This window comes from Cetorhinus maximus, chromosome 2 (assembly GCF_964194155.1).
Source record: "Cetorhinus maximus chromosome 2, sCetMax3.hap1.1, whole genome shotgun sequence".
NCBI classification, from domain to species: Eukaryota; Metazoa; Chordata; class Chondrichthyes; order Lamniformes; family Cetorhinidae; genus Cetorhinus; species Cetorhinus maximus.
Window position 1 is genome coordinate 14,620,785 of NC_135880.1, and position 14,101 is coordinate 14,634,885.

Genomic DNA, 14,101 nt, shown 5'->3' on the forward strand with positions numbered 1-14,101 from the left:
ATGGATTTTCTCAGAAGCAACAGGGCTGAGAAACAGGGACAAGCATCAAGAATATACCAGCTCAACAATGAAGGCCAATCCGGGGCAGAACCTGACAAAAGGATTCTCTGACAGGGATGTAGACATAGTCACCCGGCAAGAAACCCTCTCAGTGACCATTCCAGTATCAAGCCCACATTCTTTGGAATTCTCTACCCTACGGGTCTGTGGATGCTCTGTCACTGAGTGTGTTCAAGACAGAGGTCGATAGATTTCTACATATTAAAGCTGTCAAGGGATGTGGGGATAGTGCAGGAATTAGGGGGTTGAGGTAGAAGATCAGGCATGATCTAGTTGAATGGCGAAGCAGGCTCGAGGGGCTGAATGGCCTACTTGTGCTCCTATTTCCTATGTTCCTGTTCTCGGGTACCAACTCATTGCAACCTACACTAACGAAAGTGTCACCATACGAGTCCCAGCTTCTGCACGTCGCACTTGTCAAGGCGTGTTCTGCACCGGCATGCTTTCCCGCCGACGTGGGCGGATGATCCAGCTTGGCAGGGGTGGTGGGGGGGTGGCAATTCCAACGGGCAGGCCGAATAATAATTTGTTGATATTTTACAATAAGCTTTCCAACGTCCGATGGCAGAGAACGCAGCCTGCCATCGGCGGGCTGAGCAGACGATCGCGAAATGGTTTCACGTCGTTGTGAAACCGATCGCGCCACGATGCCCGCTCACGCCACTGAACACGCCCAATGCCGGCGGGTATGGAAAATTCCTGCCTCAGAGTCAGAAGGTCGTGGGTTCAGGCTTCACTCCAGAGACTTGTGGACGAAATATAGACAAGACACTCGGGTACATCCTGAGGGGGTGCCACACTGTTGGAGATGCAGACCCAGATGGGGCTTTAAACCGAGGAACTCTCTGCCCTCTCTTTTTTTAATATTCATCCATGGGATGTAGGCGTCGCTGGCTGGGCCAGCATTTATTGCCCATCCCTAATTGCCCTTGAGAAGGTGGTGGTGAGCTGCCTTCTTGAACTGCTGCAGTCCCTGTAGTATAGGTACACCCACAGTGGATGAACTGGCCCTGGAGAGGGTCCAGAGGAGGTTCACGAGAATGACCCCAGGAATGATAGGCTTAACATATGAGGAACGTTTGAGGACTCTGGGTCTATACTCGATGGAGTTTAGAAGGATGAGGGGGGATCTGATTGAAACTTACAGAATACTGAAAGGCCTGGATAGAGTGGACGTGGGGAAGATGTTTCCATTAGTAGGAGAGACTAGGACCCGAGGGCACAGCCTCAGAGTAAAGGGAAGACCTTTTAGAAAAGAGATGAGGAGAAACTTCTTTAGCCAGAGAGTGGTGAATCTATGGAATTCATTGCCACAGAAGGCTGTGGAGGCCAGGTCATTGAGTGTATTTAAGACCGAGATAGATAGGTTCTTGATTGGTAAGGGGATCAAAGGTTACGGGGAGAAGGCGGGAGAATGGGGTTGAGAAACTTATCAGCCATGATTGAATGGAGGAGCAGACTCGATGGGCCGAATGGCCTAATTTCTGCTCCTATGTCTTATGGTCTTATGGATGAAAAAGATCCTATGGCACTATTCTGAAGAAGAGCAGGGGATTGCTCTAGTGTCCTGCCCAATATTTAGTCCTTATCCAAAATTGTGTTGCTGTTTTTGGGAGTTTGCTGTACACACGCTGGCTACCGTGTTTCCTTCGCTGCACTTCCAAAGAACTTAATTAGCTACAAAACCTTTTGGGATCCCCTGAGATTGTGAAAGACGTTATATAAATGCAAGTCATTTTTCTTACCTTTTCAAACTGCAGAAAGTAATAAGGATCATCTTCAATTATCAGCAAGTCGTATTTTCTGGCAATCTGCAAAAATAAAAAGTACAAACTGAATTTGTACAATAGAGAGGTTTTACTTATTTTCCTTATGTTTTCGTCTCCGGGAACAAATCGTTCTTCTATTTTTATGATCATTTCAGTCTACAGCAGTGCAGATTTCATCAGTGAAAGTGCTGATAGCACAGGAGTGTGTTTTCACTGTGTGTTGCTCAAGTGGCCTAAAAGGTGTGTTTAAAATGGAGTTTCCAGCATTCCTGGAGAACTCTGGGTAAACAGGAAGGGTTGATACGAAGAAGGATGGGTACTTCATGACAACGCTATGAACAAACGGAAAGGTCAGTTGGCATCTTTATCCCGACTGGTCCACAAAACTAAGAGCATTGAGGGGCACCAGGGGTGCATGGCAGCTTATGCTTTGATGACTGCAAGAGAACATAAGAAATTGGAGCTCTCCAAGTCTAACTGACCATTCAACAAGATCAGGGCCCCACCTACTCACACCATCCCCATATCCCTTAATACCCAACAAAAGGTAGCATACCATTTACACTCCTCCACAAACTTTAGCTTGTCCAAAACATTGCTGCCCACGTCCTACCCCACACCAAGCCCAGCTCACCAATCACTACTGTCTCTGTTGGTCTAAATTGGTTCTCGGCTCCCCCTCCACCCTCACCTTCTCACATTTAAAATTCTCATCCTTGTGTTTGAAACCCTTCACGTGGTGTCACCCACCCTCCCTCCGTCATCTTCCTCAGTCCTTGTCGGCCGAGGCTCATTTGGTAGCACTCTTCCTTCTGAATCACAAGACCCACTCCAGGGCTTGAGCAGAATAATCTATGCTGACACTCCAGTGCAGTACTGGAGGAGCTGTTAAGCCGAGGCTCCCTTTGCCTGCTCGGGTGAATGGAAAAGATCCCGTGTCATTATTTCGAAGAAGATGTCATCCCAGTTGTCTTGGCCAATGCTCATCCCTCATTCCATGTCACGATAAAGTAGATTATCTGGTCATTATCACGTAGGTGTCCATGGGAATTTGCTGTGTGCAAATTAACGGCCTCCTGTCTTGCAACGGTGACCATGCTTCTGAAGTATTTCATTGGCTGTCGAGCGCTTTGAGATGTACGACTGTAGGAAAAGCGCTATATAAATGCAAGTCTGCCTTTCTTTTCCAAAACTCCTTCCCCAAACTCACCATTCCTGACTCAGGCCTTTGGGCACACCTCCCTCCTTTTGTCCCACCACTGGCCATCAGGAATTCAGCCATTTAGGCCCCATGCTCTGAAGTCTCCTCTCCACCCCTTCCTTTAAGTCCTCCTCCCACCCTGCCAAATACCACCTTCCTTTACTTGCCATCCATTTCCGACCAATTATATCCCTAGAGAGTAGTAGAATGTTCCACATTAAAAAATTGTACATCAATTTACAATTTGAATTTGCCTTGTTAATCATTTTTTTTATTTGTTCATGGGATGGGGGCATCACTGGCCACTGGCTAGGCCAGCATTTATTGCCCAGGAGAAGTGAGTGGCTTGCTAGCCATTTAAAAGTCAACCACATTGCTGTGGGTCTGGAGTCACATGTAGGCCAGACCAGGTAAGGCTGGCAAATTTCCTTCTTAGTGAACCAAATGGGTTTTTTTTTACAACAATTGACAATGGTTTCATGGTCATTATTAGACTTTTAATTCCAGATATTTTTATTTTACCATCTGCCATGGTGGGATTCGAACCCATGTCCCCAGAACATTACCCTGGGTCTCGGGATTGCTCGTCCAGTGAAAATACCACCACACCACTGCCTCCCCATAAAGGACAAGTAAGAGGCGATCTCATTGAAGCATATAAAATTCTTATTGGGCATGACAGGATAGATGGAGGAAGGGTGTTTCCCCTGGCTGTGGGTGTCTAGAACCAATTTCAGAATAAGAGGTAGGCCTCTTCGGACTGAGATGAGGAGGAATTTCTTCAGTCAGAGGGTGAGGAATCTTTGGAATTCTCTAAACCAGACAGATGTTGAGGCTCAGTCACTGAGCATGTTCAAGACAGAGATCGATAAGATTTCTAGATGTTAAAGAAATCAAGGTGATATGAGGATCATGTGGGAAAATGGCTTTGAGGTAGAAGATCAACCATGATTGAGGGAGCGGACGGCTTCTTCTGCTCCTCTTTCCGATGCTCCTGTAACACAAAAGCAATACGCCACGGACGCTGGAAATCAGAAACAAAATGGGGGAAATACTCAGCAGGTCTGGCAGCGACTGTGGAGCGAGAAATAGAGTTAATGTTTCAGTTTGATTACCTTTCACCAGAAGTGGGAAAAGTTAAAAAAGTAATCAGTTTTAATCAGGTGGAAGAGGGGAGGGTGGAAGAAGGGAAGGTCTGTAATAAAGGATGAAAGGCAGGAGAGATTAAATGACTAAAAGGGCCGCCAAAGGTAGTGGCATGGGATAAGTAAAGAAATAAAAGATATGTCTAGAGGAGGTGTGAATGGCAGAAGGATGAACAGCTATCGTTTGAAAACATAGAAAGAGAAAATCTTGCAAAGAAAATGGAAACAAAGGGGTCCAGGGGTTACATCAATGTTAAGTCCGGAAGCCTGTAACGTGCCAAATTGAAAGATGAGGTGCTGTTCCTCAAGCTTATGTTCAGCTTCACTGGAACAGTGCAGCAGACCAAGGACAGAGATGGCAGCATGAGAGCAAACTGGAGAATTAAAATGACAGGTTACCAGAAGGCTACCAGGTTGAATGGAGGTGTTCCACAAAGCGATCATCCAGTCTGCGTTTGGTCACCCCAGGGTAGAGGAGATGGCATTGTGAGCAGCGAATACAGTAGACTAAATTGAAAGAAGTGCAAGCAAACCACTGTTTCACCTGGAAGGAGTGTTAGAGGCTTTAGACAGTGTGAAGAGAGGAGTTAACAGGGCAAGTCCCTTTGGAATACTGACCGGGCAAGGAAGGAGAAGATGTTTTTGGTGGTGGCATCATATTGGAGGTGGCGGAAATGGTGGAGGATGATCCATTGAATATGGAGGCTTGGTGGCATGAAAGGCGAGGTCCAGGGAATTCCTATCATGGTTCTAGGAGGGAGGGGAAGATGTGACAGCAGAAGTGCAGGAAGTGGGTCAGCATGTCCCTGAGAACCACATTTGGGGTGGGAGGGTGGGAAGAGGAGGGTCAGGGGATTCCTACGTTGTTGAAAAAGGAAGACATATCAGAAGCGATGGTATGGAATATTGTATCCAAGGAATGGATGAGAAGGGGATGTAGAAGCTGGGAGAATGGAACAGATTCCTTAGAGGAAGTAGGGTGTGAGCAAGTGTAGTTGAGATTGCTGTGTGAGGCAGTGAGTTTATTTGTTGATTGTCTCTATTTCTGGGGATAAGTTGACAAGTTGAGGGTCAGAAGGGAAGAGTTGGTGACCGACCATGTGAAGGTAAGAGAAGGGTTGAAATTGGAAGCAAATTTGATTAAATTTTCCAGCTCAGGTTGACAGCAGAAGAGGCACCGGTGCAGTCATCCATGTGCTGGAAAAAGAGGGGAATTGGGGGCCCCAGTAAGGAACAAAGAATGTTCTACACACCCCACAAAAGGCATAGTTTGGACCTGTGCATGTACCCATAGCAACACATTTTATTTGGAGGAAGTGAGTGGAGTTGAAGTGGAAGTTGTTGAATGTGAGATTAAGTTCAACCAGGCAGGATAATGTGGTGGGTGGGTGGAGGCTGGCTGGGCCTCTGTTCAGGGAAAAAATGGAGAGCTCTCAGACTGTCCTTGCGGGGACGAAAGTGTAGAGAAAATGGATGCCAATGGTGAAGAGGGATTGGAAATTGCAAAAGGTAATGGGCGGAATCGTCCCAGATTTGCACTAAGTGCGATAGTCACAGAATCACAATGCAGAAGAGGCCCTTCGGCCCATCATGTCCGCACCGACATGTGAGAAACACCTGACCTACCTAATCCCATTTGCCAGCACTTGGCCCATAGCCTTGAATGTTATGACGTGCCAAGTGCTCATCCAGGTACTTTTTAAAGGATGTGAGGCAACCCGCCTCCACCACCCTCCCAGGCAGTGCATTCCAGACTGTCACCACCCTCTGGCTAAAAAAGTTTTCCCTCACATCCCCCCATAACCTCGTGCCCCTCACCTTGAACTTATGCCCCCTTGTGACTGACCCTTCAACTAAGGGGAACAGCTGCTCCCTATCCACCCTGTCCATGCCCCTCATAATCTTGTACACCTCCAACAGGTCGCCCCTCAGTCTTTTCTGCTCCAACGAAAACAACCCAAGTCTATCCAACCTCTCTTCATAACTTAAATGTTTCATCCCAGGCAACATCCTGGTGAATCTCCCCTGCACCCCCTCCAGTGCAATCACATCCTTCCTATAATGTGATGACCAGAACTGCACACAGTACTCCAGCTGTGGCCTCACCAAGGTTCTATACAACTCCCACATGACCTCCCTACTTTTGTAATCTATGCCATGATTGATAAAGGCAAGTGTCCCATATGCCTTTTTCACCACCCCACTAACATGCCCCTCTGCCTTCAGAGATCTATGGTCCCTTTGTTCCTCAGAACTTCCTAGTGCCATGCCGTTCATTGAATACTTCCTTGTCAAATTACTCCTTCCAAAGTGTATCACCTCACACTTTTCAGGGTTAAATTCCATCTGCCACTTATCTGCCGATTTGACCATCCCATCTATATCTTCCTGTAGCCCAAGACACTCAACCTCACTGTTAACCACCCAGCCAATCTTTGTGTTATCCGCAAACTTACTAATCCTACCCCCCACATAGTCATCTATGTCGTTTATATAAATGACAAATAATAGGGGGGCCAGCACAGATCCCGGTGGTACGCCACTGGACACTGGCTTCCAGTCACTAAAGCAGCCTTCTGTAATCACCTTCTGTCTCTTACAACTAAGCCAATTTTGAATCCACCTTATCAAATTACTCTGTATCCCATGTGCATTTGCCTTCTTTATAAGTCTCCTATGTGGGACCTTGTCAAAGGCTTTGCTGAAATCCATATAAACTACATCAACTGCACTACCCTCATCTACACACCTGGTCACCTCCGCATAAAATTCAATCAAATTTATTAGGCATGACCTCCCTCTGACAAAGCCATGCTGACTATCCCTGATCAAACCTTGCCTCTCCAAGTGGAGATAGATACTCCCCTTCAGAACTTTCTCCAATAGTTTCCCTACCACTGACGTGAGACTCACTGGCCTGTAGTTCCCTGGCTTATCTCTACAATCCTTCTTAAATAGCGGAACCACATTAGCTGTTCTCCAGTCCTCTGGCACCTCCCCCCGTGGCCAGAGAGGAGTTAAAAATTCGGGTCAGAGCCCCTGCGATCTCCTCCCTTGCCTCCCTCAGCAGTCTGGGACACAAATCATCCAGACCTGGAGATTTGTCCACTTTAAGCCTGCCAACACCTCCAATACCTTGTCACTCCCTGTATCAATTTGCTTAAGAACCTCGCAGTCTCTCTCCCCAAGTTCGATACCTTCATCCTTATTCTCTTGGGTGAAGACGGATGTGAAGTATTCATTCAACACTCTAGCGATGTGCTCTGGCTCCACCCATAGATTGCCTCCTTGGTCTCTTATGGGCCCTGCTCTTTCCCTGGTTATCCTCTTCCCATTGATATACTTATAGAATATCTTGGGATTTTCCCTACTTTTACCAGCCAGAGCTTTCTCATATCCCCTCTTTGCTCTCCTAATTGCTTTCTTAAGCTCCACCCTGCACTTTCTGTACTCCACTAATGCCTCCGCTGATTTGCTCCCCTTGTACCTGCTAAAAGCCTCTCTTTTGCTTCTCATCGTAACCTGAATATCTCTGGTCATCTATGGTTCTCTGGGCTTGTTACTCCTTCCTATCACCCTAGAGGGAACATGTTGAGCCTGTACCCTCCCCATTTCCTTTTGGAACACCCCCCACTGCTCCTCTGTAGATTTCTCCACAAGTAACTGTTCCCAGTCTACCTTCTATTTTTACTTAGTTCTTTTGAAGGGTCATACGGACTCGAAACGTTAACTGTGCTCCTCTCCGCAGATGCTGCCAGACCTGTTGAGTTTTTCCAGGTATTTTTGTTTTTGTTTTGGATTTCCAGCATCCGCAGTTTTTTGCTTTTATTTTAGCTTCTACCTTGGCCAGATCCTGCCTTATTTTACTAAAATTCACTCTCCCCCAATCCAAAACCTCGTGGGTGGGAAAAAGAATGTTTTACACACCAGCTGCAATGGCGGCTTTGCATGCTGTATCATCCCAATCCTGCCTCTTTAATCATGTATTCCCGGGAAACATGCCGCTTTGATGGTGGGCGAGCTCCAATTCGCTCGCTGTCATCTTGCCACTTCATCACGCCAGGTGCAACATTTAAAGTGCAGCCGCGCGAACACCCAGTGCTTCCATCCCAGGACTGCTGCAAAAAAGTCATGGCCCCGAAAGGCAAGAAGACTGCAGCCCATCGGTTAAGTGATGCGTCCTTCGAGCGCCTTTTTGACGCTATGGAGGGCCGCTGTCATGTCTTCTACCCCCCACTCTGGCCACAGGAGGGGCAGCTACATTACCACTCCAGCTTGGTAGGCGATGGCAGTGGTGATCAGTGCCAATGCTGCACAGAAGAGGTTGGCCATCCAATGCAGATAGGTGCCATCCAAACTGTGCCACCAGGGTAAGGCAACTATCTCATCACTCTAAACTCTCAGACTCAAGCCCATCACACATCCATTGGTATCTCACTCACTGCCAGCTCAAGGGACATCACCACCCATTCTCACACACACACCCTCACATCTCCATCTGGTCTCATCTCCTCTGGAGACTGCCTCCTCAGCCCTCACCATCTTGAAGCCACTTGCACAGATTAATTTGTGCCCCCCCACACACCCTGGGATACCCCCCTTTCCCAGTACAGCCCTCGCCCTGCAGCCTCTTCCCGTGCCTGAGGCCGCTTCACCTCTCGCTCAAGCAAGCTTTAGCCCTGCAGCCATTGAAAAGCCACCCCCGCCTTATGGCTGGTCTGGTAGGTAGAGACCTGCCCGTGAGCCCCCCTAAAAGTGATGTGGTGCTGCCTGTGAAGCCTGGCGCTGATGACTGCGAGTGCTGCCCAAAGCAAGGTAGGCAAACAAGCCTCGAAGTCCCGAGCGACGTGCAGCTCACCAGGCGCTCATCACTTACGTACAGTTGTGAAACACGTTGGCATGCAATCACGTCGATGTGCTGGGATGATCCAGCGTGGGAGGCCGATTCCAGCGAGCTTGGGTTATAATGAGATGCAGACGTATTACAATGAGGTTCCCGATGTCCAGCGGTGGGAAACGTGGCCTGCCATTGACAGGTAGAGTGGACAATTTTTGGTCTCCTTGTCATATTGTCCACTCACGCCGTCAAAGACACCCGATGCCAACGGTCAAGGAAAACTCCGTCCAAGGTTTCCTTTGACACAGAAGTCAATTGTGAAGTACAAAAAGTAAGAGGGAAAAGATCAGGAAAGGAAGATAAGAGAGAGGTGGAGAGAAGTTTAAGAGCTTCACCAACTGGAAAAAGAAGTTTAAGAGCTCCACCAACTGGGAAAGATGCAAGTAATTCAAGTACGATCTAAACCTGTAATAAGTAAAGCCAACTGATGCCAAGTTACCCAAGTGAACAACCTTTGAAGCCTTAGTCATTAATTTCATCCAACAATATTGACCTCAATGGCTGCATACTTATATTGTTTAACATGAGGAGTTACTAAAGAAATGGTCGCTTAGGAATTCATGAACTGACTTCTCTTTTGAAGACTTGGCAAGAGGAAGTTTGGAATAACACCCTATATGTATGTACTCTAATAGGTGGTTGGCAACATAATCAGGACGCTTGAAGAGCCAAGTTCAGGCAATTATTAATTCACTTGACAGGGGACTGTAAATTTCTTGAGTCTTCTTTGATGAGGAGTCGAGTTGAAGAAGCTAAGGGTACACTTTGTTGATCATCCTTTACAAGGTTCACCATTAGGAAAATAATCTCAATGTCCTTAAAACTGATGATAGCATCTTACATATTGGATATCCCAATCACATGTGAATCTCAAACTGATGTTTAGAAAAGGACATACAAGCAAAAGCAGGATGAAAAGCTTTAACAACGTGTGTCTTTTTTGGCAATTCTCACGCTCTGTGCAACAAACGACTAAAAGGTTTTCTCTAGTGCCTTTAACAGAATAAAACATGCCAGAGCATCATAACACCAAATTTGACATCAAGCCACGTAAGGAGATACTAGGGCAGACGAGAAAAGGCTTGGTTAAAAGGTAGGTTTTAAAAGGAAGAAAGAGATGTGGAGAGGTGTTAGAACGGAATTAGACAGCTTAGGGCCTAGACAGCTGAAGGCATGGTCACCAATGGTGAAGCAATTAAAGTTGAGTATGTTCCAGAATTAGAGGAGCACAGGTATTCCAGTAGGTTGTAGGTCTGGAACAGAATATAGCGACAGGAAGGGCTGGGCCATGGAGAGATTTGAAAGTTGATGAATGGAAAACCTGCTGAGCAATATCGATTGAATGCAAATAAAAATGTCTTCATTCCCCCATTTCTTTTGGACAATTTTGTTTATTGGGGGATAGACTACGTTTTGCTTCGTGCAGCCGTTGGAGCTGGGGCAGTCATGTGATTAAAACCCCCAAGAATATTTCCCAGAGTTTGGCAACCTTACTATCAATAAAATATTCTGCTTGTGCCATACCTGGTACACCTCCCTCTTCCGGTCAGCTGGCATGGAGGCTCCAGTTGGGTTCCCGCCATTTGGAATTGTATACAGAACCCTTGGAATACCAGAGGCTGGATTCTTCGCATCGTCCGGCTTCCACTTCGAAAGGATGTCCGACAGGGATTGTGGAATGAGTCCGTGTTGATCACTCGCAATGCTCAGGATCTTGCAACCGAGTGGCTGGAGCTGTACAAAAACAAGGGCTATTTACTGACCGGTCATTCCTTCCTCGGTACAATTAAAATACAATACAATAAAGAATAACAGTCAGTCGTTAGTGGCCACGGCTGTTGAAGAATGTACTGCCAAAGAAACTTATTGCTAAAATAAGAGGTACTCCCTATGCCTCAGTTAGTAATAGCGCTGACTAACATGGATTTGAGTTACAATGGTTCCCTGACTCAATCCTGGGCTATGCCATTTGTTGATCTCAGCCAGTGTGGTGTCACAGTTGCCCTGACTCCTAGCGTAGGAAGGTGCTGGTGGTAGTTGGGGTGAATAGGAAATGAACCGGTCGACGTTCTTATACCTGATTTGGACACGGGCACTGGGATGGGAAATGTGGATGTATGGGTGTTGGGCGTGGGCAGGCTTGGTGTCGGGGGCGGGGGTAAGCGATGGAACGCGAGGGAGTGAAAGCGCACGCGTGAGCAAGGGACAGCACGAGTGAAAGCACATGAGTGTGCGCGGGGGGAGCAGGAGTGCGAGAATGAGCAAGAGTGAGATAAAGAAATGAAGAGTGCGTGCGAGCAAGTGAATGAGCGAGTGAACAAGAGACTTGCATTTCTACATTATCTTTCATGACCGCAGGGTGTCCAGCCAATGAAGTACTTTTGAAGTGTAGTTATTGTCACAATGCAAGGAAACAGGGCAGCCAATTTATGCACAGCAAGCTCCAACAAATAGCAATATGATGACTGGATAAATAGTCTGTTCATAGAGATGCTGATTGTGGGATAAATATCGACCAGGACAACACTGTGGGGAGAGCAACCCGACTCTTCTTTGAATAGTACTGTGGGATCTTTTATGTTCACCTGGGGCATTGGTTTAACATCTTATCTGAAAGATAGCACCTCTGGCAGTGAAGTACTCTCTTGCTGAAGGGCCTGTCTAAATCTCAAGGGTGGAATCTGAACCCACCATCTTCAGACTCGAAGGTGAGAAAAGGCTACCAAGGCCACACGGATCGCACACGCCCAATGTGGAACTTGTCCACGGAATGAAAGTTGGGTAGCCTGACAGCTGAGCACCAAGTGTGTGCAGGGGCAGCCTCTTTCCACGCAAACTTTAAGCACTCCTTACCGCAAATAACGTCCCAGGATATGTTGGAGTGTCTAGAAGAACCGTGTCGCCGGGACTGATGAGCATCTCAAATAACTGGAAGAGAGAGAAACAACAAGCCACTGTTGAGACCACAGGTGTGAAGGTTTGACAGCATGCACCTCGCGGTCGCTCTGCAGCGCCATTCCCGGTCGCCCTGCAGCGCCATTCCCGGTCGCCCTGCAGCGCCATTCCCGGTCCCTCTGCAGCGCCATTCCCGGTCGCTCTGCAGCGCCATTCCCGGTCGCTCTGCAGCGCCATTCCCGGTCCCTCTGCAGCGCCATTCCCGGTCGCCCTGCAGCGCCATTCCCGGTCGCCCTGCAGCGCCATTCCCGGTCGCCCTGCAGCGCCATTCCCGGTCGCCCTGCAGCGCCATTCCCGGTCGCCCTGCAGCGCCATTCCCGGTCGCCCTGCAGCGCCATTCCCGGTCGCCCTGCAGCGCCATTCCCGGTCGCCCTGCAGCGCCATTCCCGGTCGCCCTGCAGCGCCATTCCCGGTCGCCCTGCAGCACCATTCCCGGTCCCTCTGCAGCACCATTCCCGGTCGCTCTGCAGCACCATTCCCGGTCACTCTGCAGCACCATTCCCGGTCCCTCTGCAGCACCATTCCCGGCCACTCTGCAGCACCTTCCCGGTCACTCTGCAGCACCATTCCCGGTCACTCTGCAGCACCATTCCCGGTCACTCTGCAGCACCATTCCCGGTCACTCTGCAGCCTTGGAGGACAACTGGGCAAAGACGTTGCTCCTGAATTCCACACTGGATTTATTAGTGAATATCTTATACTAGCAGAGACCCGCAAAACATTTGTGGAGAAATTAGTTTCTTTATTGCAACAGTTTTCTATTAAACTCCGAACCCGTGCCATTTCACCTGTCCCACGCAACCCCCAGCCAATTCTTTTCTCCTGTCTTTTTTAATCCCCATCCCATCCCCCATCCCACTCCTTCTTCCTTCGAGACCTCCATTCCATACCTCCCATGCCATTTCACCACTCCCCGCCTCTGTACAAATCCCCAAATCGCCCCCACAGCTCCCATGCCACAAGAGCATAAGAAATGTAGAGGGGGGGTGGTGGGGGCGGAGAAGGAGGAGGACATCCTTATAAGCCTGCTGCTGGGCCTGGCCAAAGTGGCCAATAACAGGTCCAGTCAGTGGGCAGTCGAGGGGGTCATCCGGCCCATCTGCCCCTCCTCCGTGGCTACGTTTGTGGCTGGGTATCCCTGGAGAGGGAGCACGTGGTGCCCACTGGTACGCTGGAGGCCTTCTGCCACCAATGGGCAACTTTGGGTCTGGAGTGCATTATTAGACCCCAAACTGGTCGAGTTAGGCAACAGCCTTTGGAGTTCTGTTCCTATTGCTGAGCCCCTTTAAGGGGCTATCACTTTAATTTAATTAATTAAAAAAAATTAAAGAAAAGAACATAAGAAATAGGAACAGGAGAAGACCATACAGTCCATTGAGCCTGCTCCGCCAGTCAATATGATCATAGCTGATCATCAGCCTTAACTCCATTTTCCCATCTGCTCCCCATATCCCTTGATTCCCTGAGACACCAAAAATCTGTTTAACCCAGCCTTAAATATACTCAATGATGGCACATCCAAAACCCTCTGGGGTAGAGAATTCCAAAGATTCACAACCCTCTGAGTGAAGGAACTTCTCATCTCTTTCCTAAATGATTGGCCCCTTATCCTGAGACTGTGTCCCCGTGTTCTAGGTTCCCCAGTTGGGGAAACATTTTTTTTTCTCTCTTTATTCTTTCATGGGGTGTGGGCATCGCTGGCAAGGCCAACATCTGTTGCCCATCCCTAATTGCCCTTGAACTGAGTGGCTTGCTAGGCCATTGCAGAAGCATTGCTGTGTGTCGAGAGTCACATGCAGGCCAGACCAGGTAAGGATGTGAAGTGTTTTGTCACACGCACGTACACATACGCGTACACGCATGCACACACACAAACACAGATCTGCTTCTGAACCCCAGCTTCCTGTGTAGAAAACAGAAGGTTCCTTTCTTCCTTATTCTACACCAGAGGGCAATACATCTGGGACTTAGCACACCCTACTGTCAGGTTTTTTATATAACACTGCTTTTCAACTAAAATGTCCTTTTACAAAAAAGCATAAACGTTAAACACAAACCTCACAGGACGGCAGAT

The 14,101-nt window shown here is 48.0% G+C and overlaps 1 protein-coding gene across 1 annotated transcript in view; it reads right to left on the reverse strand.

The window, feature by feature from the left end:
- Positions 1 to 14,101, reverse strand: part of aadat (aminoadipate aminotransferase) — a 104,435-nt gene that overhangs the window by 46,577 nt on the left and 43,757 nt on the right. Inside the window, exons 5-7 of the mRNA XM_078561397.1 lie at positions 11,926 to 12,000; positions 10,597 to 10,806; positions 1,806 to 1,871 (exon numbers count right to left, since the gene is read on the reverse strand). Of these exons, the coding sequence (XP_078417523.1) occupies positions 1,806 to 1,871; positions 10,597 to 10,806; positions 11,926 to 12,000 (351 nt within the window). The remainder of the gene's footprint in view (positions 1 to 1,805; positions 1,872 to 10,596; positions 10,807 to 11,925; positions 12,001 to 14,101) is intronic.